This window comes from Suricata suricatta, chromosome 9 (genome assembly GCF_006229205.1).
Source record: "Suricata suricatta isolate VVHF042 chromosome 9, meerkat_22Aug2017_6uvM2_HiC, whole genome shotgun sequence".
NCBI lineage: Eukaryota > Metazoa > Chordata > Mammalia > Carnivora > Herpestidae > Suricata > Suricata suricatta.
In genome coordinates, this window is record NC_043708.1 from 78,842,684 (window position 1) to 78,859,561 (window position 16,878).

Genomic DNA, 16,878 nt, shown 5'->3' on the forward strand with positions numbered 1-16,878 from the left:
ATATATCCTATTCTCTCTGGGTTTTTTTTTTTTTTTTTTGTCCAACTCAAAAGACCGAAGCTCTCCAAGTATCATTAAATTTTTGAATATTCTTGTGTTTCTAAATGGTTTTGTATAATACAGATATGCTCTATAAATTAATTAATAAAGATTCATGCTGTTAAATCTTTAGATCATTCAGATAGACTCTTTCAGAGTTGTATGGGACCCTTTCCAAATTCAGCAGACCCATTTGAGGGAGAAGAGAGTTTTTTAAGCTTGTTTAGTTTTAGTCTGGCCAATTTAGAGATATAACAGCCTGTGAGGGCTTGGGAAAGAGCCAAGTAAGGAAGTAGGGGGTATTGCCCCAGCCCAGGAATTTCATGTTCTTTGTGCGGCCACCAGGAGTTAGAGCAGTGTCTTAATTAGAAGTCAGTAGCATTAGTTTTCTCCTGTTTCTGCTCACGGTAACTCCTTCTAAATTCTCTAACAGGAGATAGCCTTCTTGATTGTGGTCTCAAGTGCTTGACCTGTTTCTCAGAGGTGCTGAGAGAACCACAGTGGATCTCATTTTCCATTCTCTTATTCCTCTCACTTTTTGCTGATTCACTTTCTTTAATGGTTACAGGTCTCTAATGGCTTTGTTTTCTTTTTAACAAGTTTAGAGTTTTCTTTTCAACAAGTTTTAACAAGTTTTCTTTATAACAAGTTATAGTTTTTCTAGAAAATCAGCTATTTCACTTAGTTTTCCAGATTTAGAGTTCTAAAATCTTACATTGTATTCTTTATCACTTTCTAAATTTTTGCTGTCCCTTCAATTTTATCCCCTTTCATACCGAGTATTGTTTATTTATACTTCCATGCCTTTTTTGTTTGTCCATTTCATTTCTTTGTAAAGAATCAGTTTTTAGCAAGAATAGTATAAGATCTCCTTTATACCTTTTACCCAAATACACCAATTTTCCCCCCAAAAGAACAAGGATATTTTCTTAATCACCATTTAATTATCCTATTTAGGAAATTTAATGTAAATGTGGAACTTTAATCTACAGCCCATATTCCAGTTTTGTAAACTATCCTAATCATGTTCTTAATAGCATTTCTGTTCCTTCAGTACAAGATCACATAGCATTTAGCTGTCATGTGTCTTCATTCTCCTTTAATCTGGAGCTGTTCCTCGGTCTCTCCTTTATGACATATATATATTGAAAGAATTCTGGCTCCCTTCTGTTGTAGCTCAACTGCTCTTATGTGAGAAACACTGCCATTGTTCCTTCTATTCCTTTTTAAGAATGTCTGAAATCGACACAGCTCAGAACATAGCATTAAACACAAATTTTGTTAATGGATAATTAGTAAAATTCTGTATTTGACAATATAGTTTCATATTTCTAGGTGTCTTTCATAAAGGATTCTATCTTTTATATCATCCAGAAAACTAAACATTAGTATGAAGCAACTATTTAAGATACCAGTTACTGATTTGGGTTATGAAGTCATTTAATTTGAATTTGGCACTTTTATTTCAAAAATGAAATGATTTTTTCTCGGAGTCAAAGATATTTTAGAAAGTTACTAGTGAAAAAATTTATGTCTAGTTTGCAACTAGAGTACTTCTTAGATAATGCAGTCTGTAAGTGTGTAATTATTTGTAAGGTAACAACTGTTACAAAGTACATAGTAGTTTGAAAGTGTGTATTTAATTTTACTCTGCTCTCCCAAATTATTATTTGTTATTAATGAAACAAAAATGCACTTGTACCCATTTTTGACTTGGTCTGTTTTAAGTACTTCTGGCAAACAGTTCAATAATTTTGCAATGGGAATTTTGCTCTATGTTTCTCCAGATAACTTGGAATTACCTTTACAAGTTTTAGTTTTTTAGTGACTTTGGCATTTCCCTTTTCTCACTTCTGTAAAGTACCCTAAAATTTCTTTCAGAAGAAGGAAAAACATTGGAGATAAAAATTTTTCACTGCCTTTGGAATCTGCTAACTTTAGCTTCACAGACTTTATTCATAAGCTCTTTGAGCTCTTGAGAGTACATTTATTTCATCATCAAAAATCTCCTCCTCTATTCAAAAAAATCGCTTCTCATAACTAATGATCTCCCATTTTCTCATAACAGCTGTTGGTAATGGATTGGTGAGTCACGTGATGATCAACATCACCATTACTAATACTATTTGTGGAGGGTTTACTATGTGCTAGGCACTCTTTGAGTGCTCTGCATGTATAAATGAAATAAATAAAAGTCTCAAAAGTAGATGCATAATGAGTGGTAGAGACTAGATGGGACCCAGCTAGTCTTAGCTGCAAAGCCCACAAGATTAATTAATTAATTACTATATGAAATTCTTCTTACACAGTACTAGCATTTTCCTTCCTGGGAAGTATATGTATCCTATTCTTGCCCCTTCTGTTGTTCGTACCTTAATCATTTTGTTTATTTATTTATGAATAAGAGAGAAAATCTTTTTTAAAATAATTTTTCAAATGTTTTATTTATTTTTGAGAGAAAGAAAGAGAACAAATGGGAGAGGGAAAGAAAAGGAGACAGAGGATCGAAGGCAGACTCCCAACTGTTGGCACAGAGCCTGATATGGTGCTCAAATACACAAACTGTGAGATCATGGCCTGAGCTGAAGTGGGATGCCAAACCAACTGAGCCACCCAGGTGGCCCGAGGGAAATCCTAAATTAAGCAGGCTCCATGGTCAGTGTGGGGCTCCATCTTACCACCACGAGATCATGACCTGAGCAGAAATCAAGAGTCTGACCCTTAACTGACTGAGCTACCCAGATGCCCCTTATGCCTTAATCATTTTATTTTGGATACTCTATAAATATGCATTCACACTAACCACTTCTTTTGCCTCTCTTCATCTATATCAGATTTTAATATATTTATGCTAACGGTAGTTTACTTTTCTTAAATTCAGAGTTCACTTGTTCATCAGTATTTTTTTCATAATTAACCTAAGTAATGAAATAAATGAAAACCTTAACAGAGGAAAGAGATAAAATATTTGTTCTTTTTTTGTTGTCGTTGTTACCACTAGATTGGAGGGCTTAAAAATCCCGTTTAAATATTCATGGTTCTAAAAGTACTTATTTAGCTAGAAAAGAAGTTAGACTTGTATTTCTTAACCAACTTAGATATGTTTAGATTTGTATTGGAATGAAAAGTTGTTTTACCAGATACTCCTTACATTGTGGTATGTTTTCTCCTTCATTATTATAGTCACCTTCCTGAAGCTGGTTTCCGCTGGTTAATTTGTAGCGATTACATTCTTCTCAGACTTAGGTCTGTTGGTATGTGTAAGTCTGAAAGGTTTTTCTTTTTTTGAAGGAGTCATTACAAACATTTAAGTGCTTTTGAATTTGTTGTTGCTTTTTCTAGTTAAAAAAATTTTAATTACACATTTGTCCTTTAGTTTATAATGAAGCTTCATTTCTAGTCCCAGTATACTTGAAAGTGATCAAAAGTTCAAAAAGTTCTAGTGCTAGTGCTGATTCTAAAACAAGACTCCCAAGTTATTCTTTGTTAACTAACCACTTTCTTAATGGATCAGTTAAAGGTTATTGATGTCAAATTACTTGGCAACATAATCTTTTATAGTTATTCTTCTTGAGTCGATCTTACATTTATTATTCATTTTACCATTACTGTTAACACTCTTGATATCTTTTCTATTTATTAATATAGTCTATTGAGAGGGGTAAATATGAGAGCAGGGCCACTAATCTGCTTTTAAACTTGTCTTTATTCTCTAATTTGGTGTCCTTTGTGGTTACCATAGGGGTCTGATGAAATCTACATACTCCAGAACTCTAACACCAGAAAGAAATATAAACTATTAATTGGAATTAATTGGAGATGTATTTTAGGTTTAACAACATATGTAGAATATTTTAAGATTATATTTTTATTGACTTCTTATAACTGCTTTTATTATAGTCTTAACAGAATTTAGAATCATTCATTTCATTTTATACCAGATCATCTAAGAGTTTTCTCAGTTGTAACTATTTCAGGCCTAGAGAGTGAATACCCTTCAGTTTACTATATTGGTAATTAATAGATTTCACTCCCTATTGGTTAGAAACAACCCCATTGTGTTGTTTCCTACCAAAAAAAATATTCACCTGACAATGTTGGATTGGTTAATTGTCATCTCTTGGCAAAAATATAATTGCTGTTTTCTACACTTTATTTGTTAATTATGTGAGTTATGAAATGGTAACCATTAAATTTGCTTCCTATATGCCTATTACTATTAGTATTACTGTTATATTAAGATATAAAGTTTATGCAGTAGGCTAAAGTTGGAACACATTGTTCTGATACAGTTGAGGAGGGACAATGGAAGGAGAGACTCAGAATTCACTAAATTTTAAGAATCCTTTCAGACCCTAAAATTATTTTTGTTTTTCAGGAATGCTGATTTGGTATTATTGTTCTTATGATGAGTAAAACTCTTTCAAGGCATTCTTTGACCTAACTTTCTTTTTTTTAATGGATCTTAATTCCAATGATTTTTTTCTTTCAAAATATTTATTATTTTGAGAGGAGGGGGGAGAGCCAAGCAGGCTCCTCACTGTCAGTGCAGAGCTCCCATCTCACAAACTGTGAGATCATGACCTTGAGCCGAAATCACAAGTCAGATGCTTAACCGACTGAGCCACCCAGGCGCCCTGATGTGGGTGTGTGTGGATTTTAATTTAAGGTGGACAGTTGTTATCCCTATTGGTTAATCAGAGTGTGCTCTCTATGGCCTTACTATGATGAGAGTACGTTTATTTTTTTAATGCTACTTGAAGTCAAAAGCTGAATAACCTCCTAATATTGTATGACTTAGGTTAAAAATTGTTCTGTTTTGCAGAGAGGCTTTACAGTAATGTAAACGCTGAATGATACAGAATGTTCTAAGAAGCATGTTTTTTTAAAACTGTCTACAAAGACAGTGGGTAGTTGTGCCAATAGAGTACCTGACTTTTTCTGTCTCAGGCATGTCCTTAAATTCAGAATAGCTATTAACATAGTAGCCTTTTCCTAAAGGATAGTTATGTTGATGCTACATTAACTATATAATACAAACAATAAAATATTTTTCCCAATATTTACAGGTAAAAATTAATAACATGCATTATGACTGGTTCACATTAGTAGCCTTGTTGTTTTTGTGCCAGTTGGTATGATGTGTATCCTCAAGATTTACATGATTTTAGGGGCGCCTGTGTGGCTCAGTCAGTTAAGCATCCGACTTTGGCTCAGGGTGTGATCTCACGGTTCATGGGTTCGAGCCCCATGTTGGGCTCTACTGACAGCTAGTTCAGAGCCTGGAGCTTGTCTTCAGATTGTGTATCTCCCTCTCTCTTTGACCCTCCCCTGTCACTCTGTCTCTCTGTCTCTCAAAAATAAATAAAAAAAATTTTTAAATAAAAATAAATAAACTTAAAAAAAGATTTACATAACTTTTAAATGGAACACATTTTTGCATAGGTACTTATGTAAGTCAGAAGAGCTAGTTTATTATCCTTCCTTTTTCTCCTGTTGTATTTTAAAGCTCATTTTAAACTAATTTTTCTGTGTTTTTTGGGAGCCTCTAAAAAATAGATGCCATTTGTAAGCAAGTGGTAGAGATGAGTGTAGATCTGACTAAAATTTTACTTATCTGAGATAAAATAGTTGGAAAAAATCTCTGGAAAATTTAAGAGAGGAGTTCATCAGCAATGTAATAAACATAGGACTAAACGTGTTTGTTTCCATGTAGACAAGTAGTAAATCTCTGTAAAATGCCATAGTAAAGGTCTAACACAGGAAAACTCAAAAAATTGTTTATCTTTTTTGAATACATGTAGAATCATCAAATATAGGAAACAACTTTTGAGACAATTTCATTACTTTGCCTCTTACCAGACAACACAGAATTTAGCCACCTTCTTATTCCAGATTTAACAAGATTTATTATCAAAAATCATTATACTTAGTGCTATGCTGGTAAAGGTTTAACAGCTCTCCATCGTGCATAAGTCCCACCATGGCTGATTTCAGTTGATATGAAATCACTGCATATGGAGTTGGGAAGAAGTATGCAGAAGTACACCGTTTTTTCTTTTGTTACTTCTGCATTTGGTATCATAGCCAAGAAATCTTTGCCAAATCTAATGTCATGAGGTTTTATCCTTTGTTTTCTTCTGAGACCTATATTGGTTTAAGTCCTATTTAGGTCCTTGATCCATTTTGAGTTTTGTGTTAGGTAGAGGTCCAACTTCATTCCTGTGCATGTGGATATCCATTGTTCCCAGAACCATTTGTTGAAAAGACTCCTTTCCCCCAGTGGATGTTGTTGGCATGATTGTCAAATATATTGAGGTAGTTTGCTTCTAGTCCTGATCCACTGAGTGTTTTTATTGTGAAAAGATACCGAATTTTGTCAGAAACCTTTTTTGCATCAGTTGAGGTGATCATGTGGATTTTTTCCCCTCCTTTCAACCTTTTCATATGGTATATTGATCAGTTTTCATATGTTAAACTGTCCTTGCATTCCAGAAATAAATCCCATTTGGTCATAGTATATATATTCCATTGAATATGCTGGTGAATTTGGTTTACTAATATTGATTGAAGATATTTGAATCAGTGTTCATATGGGATATTGGTCTATAATTTTCTTATAGTGAGTGACTGTCTGGCTTTTGTATCGGGGTAATGTTGGCCTCATAAAATGAGTTAGAATTTTTTTGAAAAGTTTAAGAAATAGTAGTATTTGTTCTTTATAATTTTTGTATAATTCACCAGAGAAACCATTAGATCCAGGGTATTTCTTTGTTGAGATTTTTGACTACTGATTCAGTAGTTTTACTAATTATAGGTCTGTTCATATTTTCTACTATTTGTTTCTGACTTATTCTTGGTCTGTTTTAGGTTTCTAGTAGTTTATCCATTTAATCTAGGTTTTCCACTTTGTTGGTGTACAGTTGTTCATCATATCGCTGATAATCCTTTTTTATTTCTATAGAAAGGGTAGAATCTCTACTTTCATTTCTGATTTTTGTAATTTGCATCTTCTCTTTTTTTTTCTTAGTTCATCTAAAGATTTGTCAGATTTTATATCTTTTGGAAAACTAGCTTTGATTTCATTGATTTTCCTGTTTTTATTTTTTTTCATCTTCCCATTTTGATTATATCTGCTCTCATCTTTATTATTTTTTTCCTTCTGCTACATTTGGGTTTAGTTTGTTGTTCTTTTCTAGTTCCTTAAGTTGTAAAGTTGTGTTATGTTGTTGATTTGAAATCTTTCCTCTTTTTCAGTATGTTTATAGCTATGCATTCCCCCCTTAGCACTGCTTTTACTGTGTCCCGTAAGTTTTGTGTTTTCTAAATGAAAATGTCTTTTATTTATTTATTTATTTGTTTATTTTGAGAGAGAAAGGTAAAGAGAGGGAGAGAGAGAATCCGGAGCACCTTCCATGCAGTCAGCCTGGGGCCCAGTGCGGCGCTTGGACTCACAAACCATGAGATTGTGACCTGAGCTGAAATCAAGCGTTAGATACTTAACCAACTTGAGCTACCCAGGCACCCCCTGCCATAGTTTTGATAAGCTGTGTTGTTTTTGTTCTCATTCTCTTAAGTATTTTGAAATTTCCCTTGTGATTTCTTCTTTGATCAGTTGGTTGTTTAAAAAGTGTTTTTAATTTCCAGAGTTTTGTGGATTTTTTTTCTAGCTTTCCTTTTGTTAATTGATTTCTAACTTCATTCCTTTGTAGCCAGAGAAGATACTTTGTATGATACCTATTTTTTTAAATATATTGACATTTAATTAGTAGCCGAACATATGGTCTGTCTTGAAATGACCATGAAATGGTCATTTTGAAATGAAAAATGTTCCATGTGTACATCAGAAGAATGTATAGTCTTTTGTTGGGTAGAGTTTCATATACGTCTTTTAGGTTTAGTTGGTGTATTATGTTGTCTTCTATTTTCCTTACTTATTTTCTGTCTAGTTGTTCTGTTTATAATTGAGAGTAGATTGTTGAAATCTCCTAACTATTGTGGAGTTGTCTATATCTCCCTTCACTTCTGTCCATTTTGCTTCATATAATTTTATCATCTCTCAGTAGGTGCATAAATGTTTATTGTTACATCTCTTGCTCTCTTGAGCCTTTTATTAATATATAGTCTTTTTTTTTTCTTGTAACCTTTTTGACTTATACAGTCTTTTGCTGATATTGGTATATTTACCCCTGGCTCTGTTTTGCTTATTATTTTCATGAGATGTCTTTTCCATCTTTTCATTTTCAACCAATTTGTATCTTTGAAGTTTAAAAAAAAATTACTTATTTTAAAGTTTATGTTTATTTATTTTTATGTTTATTTTTGAGAGAAAGAGAGACAGAGAATGAGTGAGGGAGGAGCAGAGAGAAGGAGACACAGAATCCAAAGCAGGCTCCGCGTTCCAAGCTGTCAACACAGAGCTTCATGTGGGGCTCAGACTCAGAAACCGCAACATTATGACCTGAGCCAAAGTTGGCGCTTAACCGACTGAGCACCCAGTCGCCCATTTAAAGTTTATTTTAGTGAAAGAGAGAGGGAGGAGCTTGAGGGGGGAAGAGGCAAAGAGACAGGGAGAGGGAGGGAGAGAGAGAAAGAGAGAGAATCCCGACTAGGCTCTTTACTGCCAGCACTGGAGCCTGATGCAAGATTCAAACCCACGAACCATGAGATCATGACCTGAACTGACTCAAGAGCCAGATGCTTAACCAGGTGAGCCACTCAGGCACCCCAGCCAATTTGTATCTTTGGATATAAAGTAAGTCTCTTAGAGAAATCACATAGTTGAGGGCACCTTGACTGGCTCACTCAGTAGAGCATGCATGTAACTCTTGGTCTTGCCATGGTGAGTTTAAGGCCCACATCGGGCCTAGAAATTATTAAAAATTTAAAAAGCACATAGTTAGATCATGTGCTTTTTTCCCCCTACTCTGCCAGTCTCTGTCAATGTAATTGGAGAATTAAATATATTTGCATTTAAAGTGATTAGGGGAACCTGGGTGGCTGAGTCGGTTGAGCATCAGACTTTGGCTCAGGTCATGATCTCACAGTTCATTAGTTCATGTCCCTCATAGAGCTTGCTGCTGCCCACACATGCCTGCTTTGGATTCTCTGTCCTCCTCTCTCTTTGTCCTTCCCCTGCTTTCACTCTCTCTCTCAAAAATAAATCAACGAAAATAATAATAATAAAGTGATTGTTTATAAGGAGGGACTTCTGTCATTGTGCTGTTTTTTATGTCTTAAAGCATTTTATCTCTCATTTCTTGCATTCCTATCTTTTGTGTTTGTGCTGATTGTTGTGAAATGTTTAAATTACTTTGGTGTATATTCCATAGCTATTACTTTGTGGTTAGCATGGAGATTACATTTAATATCCTAAAGTTATAGCACTCTAACCTGAATTTATACCAGCTTAACTTTAATAACATACAAAAAAAACCCTCTGCTCCTTTACAGCTTTGTCCTCACCCCTTTCTGTTGTTGGTATCACAGAATTGTCTATATACATTGAATGCCCAGAAACATAAACTAATACTTTTTTTCTACCACATTAATCTATTATATTTTATATTGTTCCACTACCCCTGTTTCTTTTTTTAATTATTTAAAAAATTTTTAAATTTACTTCCAAGTTAGTTGGCATGTACTGCAACAATGACTTCAGGAATAGTTTCCTTAATGCCCCTTACACATTTAGCCCATCCCCCCGCTGCCACCACCCCTCTAGCAACCCTCTGTTTGTTCTCTATATTTAAGAGAGTTTTGTCCCCCTGTTTTTATATTGCTTTTGCATCCCTTTACTTATGTTTCTCTTTTTTGTATCTTAAAGTCTTCATATGAGTGAAGTCATATGATATTTCTCTTTATTTGACTTACTAATTTCACTGAGCATAATACCCTCTAGTTCCATCCATGTAGTTGCACATGGCAAGATTTCATTCTTTTTGATTGCTGAGTAATACTCCATCGGGTGTGTGTGTGTGTGTGTGTGTGTGTGTGTGTGTGTGTGTGTATCCACACACCACATCTTCTTTATCCATTCATCTGTTGATGGACATTTGGACTCTTTCCACACTTTGGCTATTATCAATGGCACTGTGTAAACATTAGAATGTGTGTACCCCTTCAAAACAACACACCTGCATCCCTTAAATAAATACCTAGTAGTGCAATTGCTGGGTTATAGGGTAGTTCTATCTTTAATTTTTTGAGGAACATCCATCCTGTTTTCCAGTGTGGCTGTCTAGTTTGCATTCCCACCAGCAGTGCAAAAGAGATCTTCTTTCTCCCCATCCTCACCAACATCTGTCATTGCCTAAGTTGTTAATTTTAGCCATTCTGACTGGAGTAAGGTGGTATCTCATTGTGGTTTTAATTCGTATTTCCTTGATGATGAGAGATGTTGAGAATTTTTTCATGTGTCTGTTTGCCTTCTGGATGTCTCCTTTGGAAAAGTGTCTATTCATGTCTTTTGCCCATTTCTTTACTGGATTATTTGTTTTATGGCTGTTGAGTTTGATAAGTTGTTTATAGATTTTTGGCACAAAAACAGATACTCAGATCAGTGAGCAGAATAGAGAACCCAGAAATGGAACCACAGATATATGGCCAGCTAATCTTTGACAAAGCAGGAAAGAATATCCAATGGAATAAAGACAATCTCTTCAGCAAATGGTGCTGAGCAAACCGGACAGCAATATGCAAAAAAAAAAAAAAAAAAAGAACCTGGACCACTTTCTTACACCATACACAAAAACTCAAACTGGATGAAAGACCTAAATGTAAGATAGGAAGTTCTCAAAATCCTGGAGGAGAAATCAGGCAAAAAAACCTCTTTGACCTCGGCCACGACATTTTTTTACTCAACCTATCTCCGGAGGCAAGGGAAACAAAAGCAAAAATAAACTATTGGGACCTCATCAAAATAAAAAGCTTTTTTCTTTTAAGAGAGAGGGTGTGAGCAGGGGAGTGTCAGAGGGAGAGAGAGAAAATCTTAAGCAGACTCCATGCTCAGCATAGAACCCAACACAGGGCTTGATCCCATGACCCTGGGATCATGACCTGAGCCAAAATCAAGAGTTGGACGGGCAACTGACTGAGCCAGCCACATGTCCCTAATGCCTCTTTTAAATGGATTAATCTCTTACAGTTTGTAGGCAACAATATTTGGAGTTACAAACTAGAGTTACAGTAATACCTAGCTTTTTCAAATTGCTTTTTCCTTTAAATGTGTTAGTTTCTTAAATCTTATAGAAAACAAAAACTGCAGTTAAAAACCAGTTTTACGGTTTTCCTGTTTTTATAAATGCTCCTGCAGTTAACTCATTGAGATCCTTGTTTCTCCATACAGCTTCAAGTTACTGTCTAGTAATTTCATTTCACTCTGTAGGACTTCCTTAAACCTTTTGTGCAGGGCAGATCTAGTGGTCACATATAGTCTCAGCCTTTGTTTATCTGTGAATGTTTTAATTTCTATCTTTTGAAGGACAGTTTTGCCTGATAAGATATTCTTTTTTGACTCTTTTCTTACTGTACTTTGAATATATCTGCCCACTATTTTCTGGCCCCCAAAGTTTCTGAAGAGAAATCTGCTATTTTTATTTAGTTCACTTAAAAGTGATAGTTCACATCTCTCTTGCTGCTTTCAAGATTCTCTTTGTCTTTGTGTGGGTCTCTTTTAAATTTATCTTATGGAGTTTGTTGAGCTTCTTAGATGTTTATATTGATGTCTTTCATTGTATCTATGAAGTTTTAAACTGTTGTTTCTTTAAATACTCTCTCTGCCCCTTTCCCTTTCCTCTTCCTATAGGTCCTATGATGGGTAGATCAGTCCTCTTGATGGTGTCCCACAGGTCCCTTAAGCTGTTTGCTTTTCTTTAATCTTTTTTCTTTCTGTTCTGCAGATTCAGTCATTTCTCTTGTCCTGTTTTCAGGTTCACAGATTCCTTTTCTGCCTGCTCAAATCTGCTTTTGAATCTCTGTCGTGAAGTTTTTATTTCAGTTTTTATACTTTTCAGCCCCAGGATTTCTTCTTAGTTTCTCTTTAGGTTTCTCCCTCTTTATTGATACTTTCATATTTGCTTGTAAACTGTTTTCTTGACTTTCTCTATCTCCATTTAGTTCTTCAATCATCATTAAGGCAGTTTTTTTTTTTTTTTAAGTTTTTGTCTGATAGGTCTACTGTCAGGCCTTTCTTCAGGGACAGTGACTCTTGATTTTCTTTTTTCCTTTCATTAGGAAGAGGAAAAGATTAATTTACTGTTTCCTTGTGTGCCTTGAGGTTTTTGTTAAACACCGAGGATTTGAACCTAGTATTGTTGTAACTCCGGAAATCAGATAGTCCCCCGCCCCGAGAATTGCTGCCGCTATCACTGCTGCTGCTTTTTTTTATTGTTGTGGGTTGTCTCTGTGCTGGGAATCTACCTGCCTAAAATGTAAACTTAGATCTTCTCATCTCTTTTCTGAGTATTTCCCTGGGTATTCATGGATACTTTGTCCAAACAATTGAATATAATTGTTTTTTAATGTCCCGGTCTTTAATATCTGGTGCCCAATATGGGAAAATGTAGAAAATGATGAGTAAAAAGGTACTCATCCTTTAAATAACAAAGACATCACTTCATTCTGTTGAGGTGGGACTCCAACAGTGAGAGAAGGTATAACAACCATGGCTGTCTTCCTCTTTGTCTGTACCTCTCTCAAGAGCCAGCCATTAGTAATCAGAGTATGGATTTCTGCTATGTGATGGACAGAATCCTTTTTACCCCACCTAGCTCCTGAAATTTGTGTGCAAACTACTCCAGGAACATGTGCAGAGTTCCTGCTGTGGGAGATGGGTAGCTGCTACTGCACTCAGAGCTGAGATTGACAAAATTATGCACAGTTTACTGCCCATGGCTTCCCTTGGCAGTTACAAGCCTTCAATAGACTTCAGAGTTCCAACATAGTTATATCAGACAGATTTCTGCCAGTGAAATTATTGTCTAGGTTGGAAGAAAGATTTCTTCGTAAGAGCTTTGCCGTCTTCCCAGAAATCTCCTTTAATCCCATTTTTTTCCTGTACTGAGTGATTTTATGAAGTAGATTAAATAGCAAGACCTCTGTATAAATATAGAGGAGAAATACATTTACTAAAACACAATAGCTCTTACTCTCACCTCATTTTGCAATTAAGAGCTGCATTAGAGGATTTGATAAATGTATGGTAATCTCTGGCATTTACCTTTTGGCAGGTGGTTTTGGAATGTATGCTTAAAAAAGACCTCATTTACAATAAGGTCACTCCAACATTTCACCACTGGAAGATTGATGATAAGAAATTTGGCCTTACCTTTCAAAGTCCTGCTGATGCTAGGGCTTTTGATAGAGGCATTCGAAGAGCTATAGAGGATATTTCTCAAGGTAGGTTTCTCAACAATTTTCTTAATTTGTTTATCATATATAATAGAGTGACTTAAAGCAAGTCAGCTTTTGTGATATGTAATCAACTTGGAAAGCTCACCATGAGCATAGATAAAATAATGGGTTTCTAAATCTGTTTTATATTTGTCACATATAATATATATATATCAATTACATGTGTTATCTTGAACCCATCGGTAGCACATGTCAGATAATTCAAATGTTTTTAAGAGCATAAAGAAAAGGGAACAGTTAGAACTTTGAGAATCCTTGCGTGTTGTTATATTAGTCATATTCTTGTTTTGATCATAAAAAAAGAGAAAATTTCTAATAATCAACTATGGTTAACCTTTGAACAACATGGGTTGAACTGTGGTGGTCCACTGTATGTGTATTTTTTATAGTACAGCACCATAAATGTATTTTCCTTATAATTTGCTTGGTAACATTTTCTTTCCTCTTTTACTTTATTCTAAGAATACAGTATATGATACATATAACATACAAAATAGGTGTTAATTAACTGTTTATGTTATTGGTAATGCTTCCAGTCAACAGTAGACTATTAGTAGGTAAGTGTTGGGAGAGTTAAAAGTTACATGTGGATTTTCAGCTACATTGCTGGGAGTGTGCAGGGTGTCCCTAATCCCTTCAGTGTTTAAGGACTTGTTGTTCGATTGTATTTGGTTATTAGAAATTTTCTCTTTGTTATATGTAGACTCTATTTTTTCTATGGCAAAAACCCCTTCTTAAAACTCTTCTTAATTCTTTACCTGGTTACATGATTGATGATTGGCATAGACCACAGCTCCATCTGTCCCTTTGTGTATTTTGCCGTTTTGTTAAGATTATTAACTCTAAGGCTTTCAGGTTTTATTTTTTTAAAGTTAATTATTTTGGGGTGGGGGGAGAGAGAGAGAAAGACACGGAGCATGAGTGGAAGAGAGGAAGAGAGAGAGAATCCCAGGCAGGCTCTAAGCTGTTAAGGCAGAGCCCAGCGTGGGGCTTGATCTCACAAAGCATTAGATCATGACCTGAGCCGAAACAAGAATTAGTTGCTTAACCAACTGAGCCACCCACGCACCCCTAAAGCTTGCAGGTTTTAGAGGGAAGAAGAATATATTTACATGTAAGACTGGCCTCTGCTTAATTAAGCAAAAAGAAATCACTTTAGAGCCCATTTCTTCCCCATAATGAAATTATAATTAAGACTTGACTTGTTTTTCTAATTAAAAAGGAAAATTATCTCTATAAAATAGAAATTACTTTCTATATAACCTAACTGAATCAAAATATATCAGACAGCATTGTGATTTGTATATTTTGAAGATAGCATTTTAGTAGAAAAATTAGAAGAAATGAATGAATTATGAGACTGACCATAGGCAAGAACATGGAGATGCTTAGTACAGATCAGTACTGATAGTGTATGAAATTCGAAGTAAATCATTTGTTTAGCTATTTTAAAAGATTTGAGGGTTGCCTGGGTGGCTCAGTTGGTTATGCGTCCAGCTTCAGCTCAGGTCATGATCTCATGGTTTGTGGGTTTGAGCCCCAAGTTGGGCTCTGTGCTGACAGCGAGCTCAGAGCCTGGAGCCTGCTTCAGATTCTATACCTCCCTTTCTCTCTGACCCTCCCCTGCTCACACTGTCTCTCTCTGTCTCTCAAAAATAAATTAAAAACATTGAAAAAAATTTATTCTTTAAAATAAAAGATTTGAGATTGGTAAGCAATCAGTGATTTCCAGCTCAGAAAAACTTACACAGAATAGTAGCATTTTATCTTTATTACAAGAATCTATAAATTCATTCTAGATCAGTATTCTTGGCACCTCAGTGTCACAGTTGGTTAAGCATCTGACTTTGGCTCAGATCATGATCTTGATGTTCATGAGATCAAGCCCTATGTTGGGCTTTGTGCTGATAGCTCAGAAGCTAGAGCACCTGCTTTGCGGAATCTGTGTCTCCCTTCTCTCTCTGCTCCTCCCCCACTGTTACCCTGTCTATCTGTCTCTCTCCCTCTTTCTCTCACTCTCTCTCTGTCCCTTTCTCTCTCTTGAAAATAATTAAAATATTAAAAAATAAGATCAGTATTCTCAAGATTGGCTGCATGTTTGAATCACCTGAGAAACTTTGAAAAATAGAATAACTGGTCCCCATTCTAGACCATTTGAATCCACCTGTCTAGAGAGGGCAGGTGAGGCTTTTTTTTTAAAGTTTCTATCCATTTCAAATGTCATAAGGAATTGTGAAATGATTATATTATGAATTTAGAGGGCTAAAAAGATTCCAAAATTCTCCAGTGGTAGTTTTGGTTCTGAAACCATTGCATGAAACCCGAAATAAAAATACTTGATACCTTATGCCTCATCCCCCAGATTCTGACATTATTGGTTTAGAAACATATTGTGGCAACAGTATATTTTGTAAAATTTTTCCAATTGATTCTGATATTTAGCTAGTGTTCAAGAACTAGTACTTTAAAAAGATAACCAATATCCATGGCTGTTGGGATTTATTATTTACTTTTTTAAATTAAACTTTTATTTTTAATTCCAGTATAGTTAACATCAGTGCTCATCATGATAAGTGTATGTACTCTTTAATTCCAGGATACCTATTTGGCCCATTCCTCCATCCACCTCACCTTTGGTAACCATCAGTTTGTTCCTTATAATTAAGAGTCTGATTCTTGATTTCCCTCTCTCTTTTTCTTTTTTTAATATTTTTAGAGAGAGAGAGAGAGAGAGAGAGAGAGAGAGAGAGAGAGAGGGAACATGAGCAGGGGAGGGGCAGAGAGAGGGGGGACACAGAATTGAAGCAGGCTCCAGGCTTCGAGCTGTCAGTACAAAACCTGATGCACTGCTCAAACCCATGAATTGTGAGATCATGACCTGAGCAGAAGTCAGATGCTTAATAGACCAGCCACCCCTCTCTATTTTCTTTCTGTGTTCATTTGTTTTGTTTCTTAAATTTTACATAAAAGTGAAATCATGTGGTATTCTCTGACTGATTTTGCTTAGCATTATACTCTGGCTTCATTCATGTTGTAAATGGCAAGATTTCATGCTTTGTTGCTGAATAATATTCTGCTGTGTATATGTACCACCTCTTCTTTATCTGTTCATCTGTTGATGGACATGTGGGGTGCTCATGTAATTTGGCTATTGTAAATAATGCTGCAATAAATGTGGGGCTGCATGTGTCCCTTTGATTTACTATTTTTGTATATTTTGTATAAGTACCCTGTAGTGTGATTACCAGATCATAGGGTAGTTCTATTTTTAATTTTTTGAAGAACTCCATACTGTTATCCACAGTGGCTGTACCAGTTTGCATCCCCTAAAGTGTTGTCACTTTTAAGCCTACACTCATGTCTCCGTAAAAGCCTACTTCTTTCACTAGGATCAAATAAATTGATCAAATAAATTCATGTTTTAAA

At 35.3% G+C, this 16,878-nt stretch overlaps 1 protein-coding gene across 1 annotated transcript in view; it reads left to right on the forward strand.

Moving 5' to 3' along the window:
- Positions 1–16,878, forward strand: part of SPRED1 (sprouty related EVH1 domain containing 1) — a 125,549-nt gene that overhangs the window by 70,054 nt on the left and 38,617 nt on the right. The window contains exon 3 of the mRNA XM_029951543.1: positions 13,269–13,437. Coding sequence (XP_029807403.1) covers positions 13,269–13,437 — 169 coding nt within the window. The remainder of the gene's footprint in view (positions 1–13,268; positions 13,438–16,878) is intronic.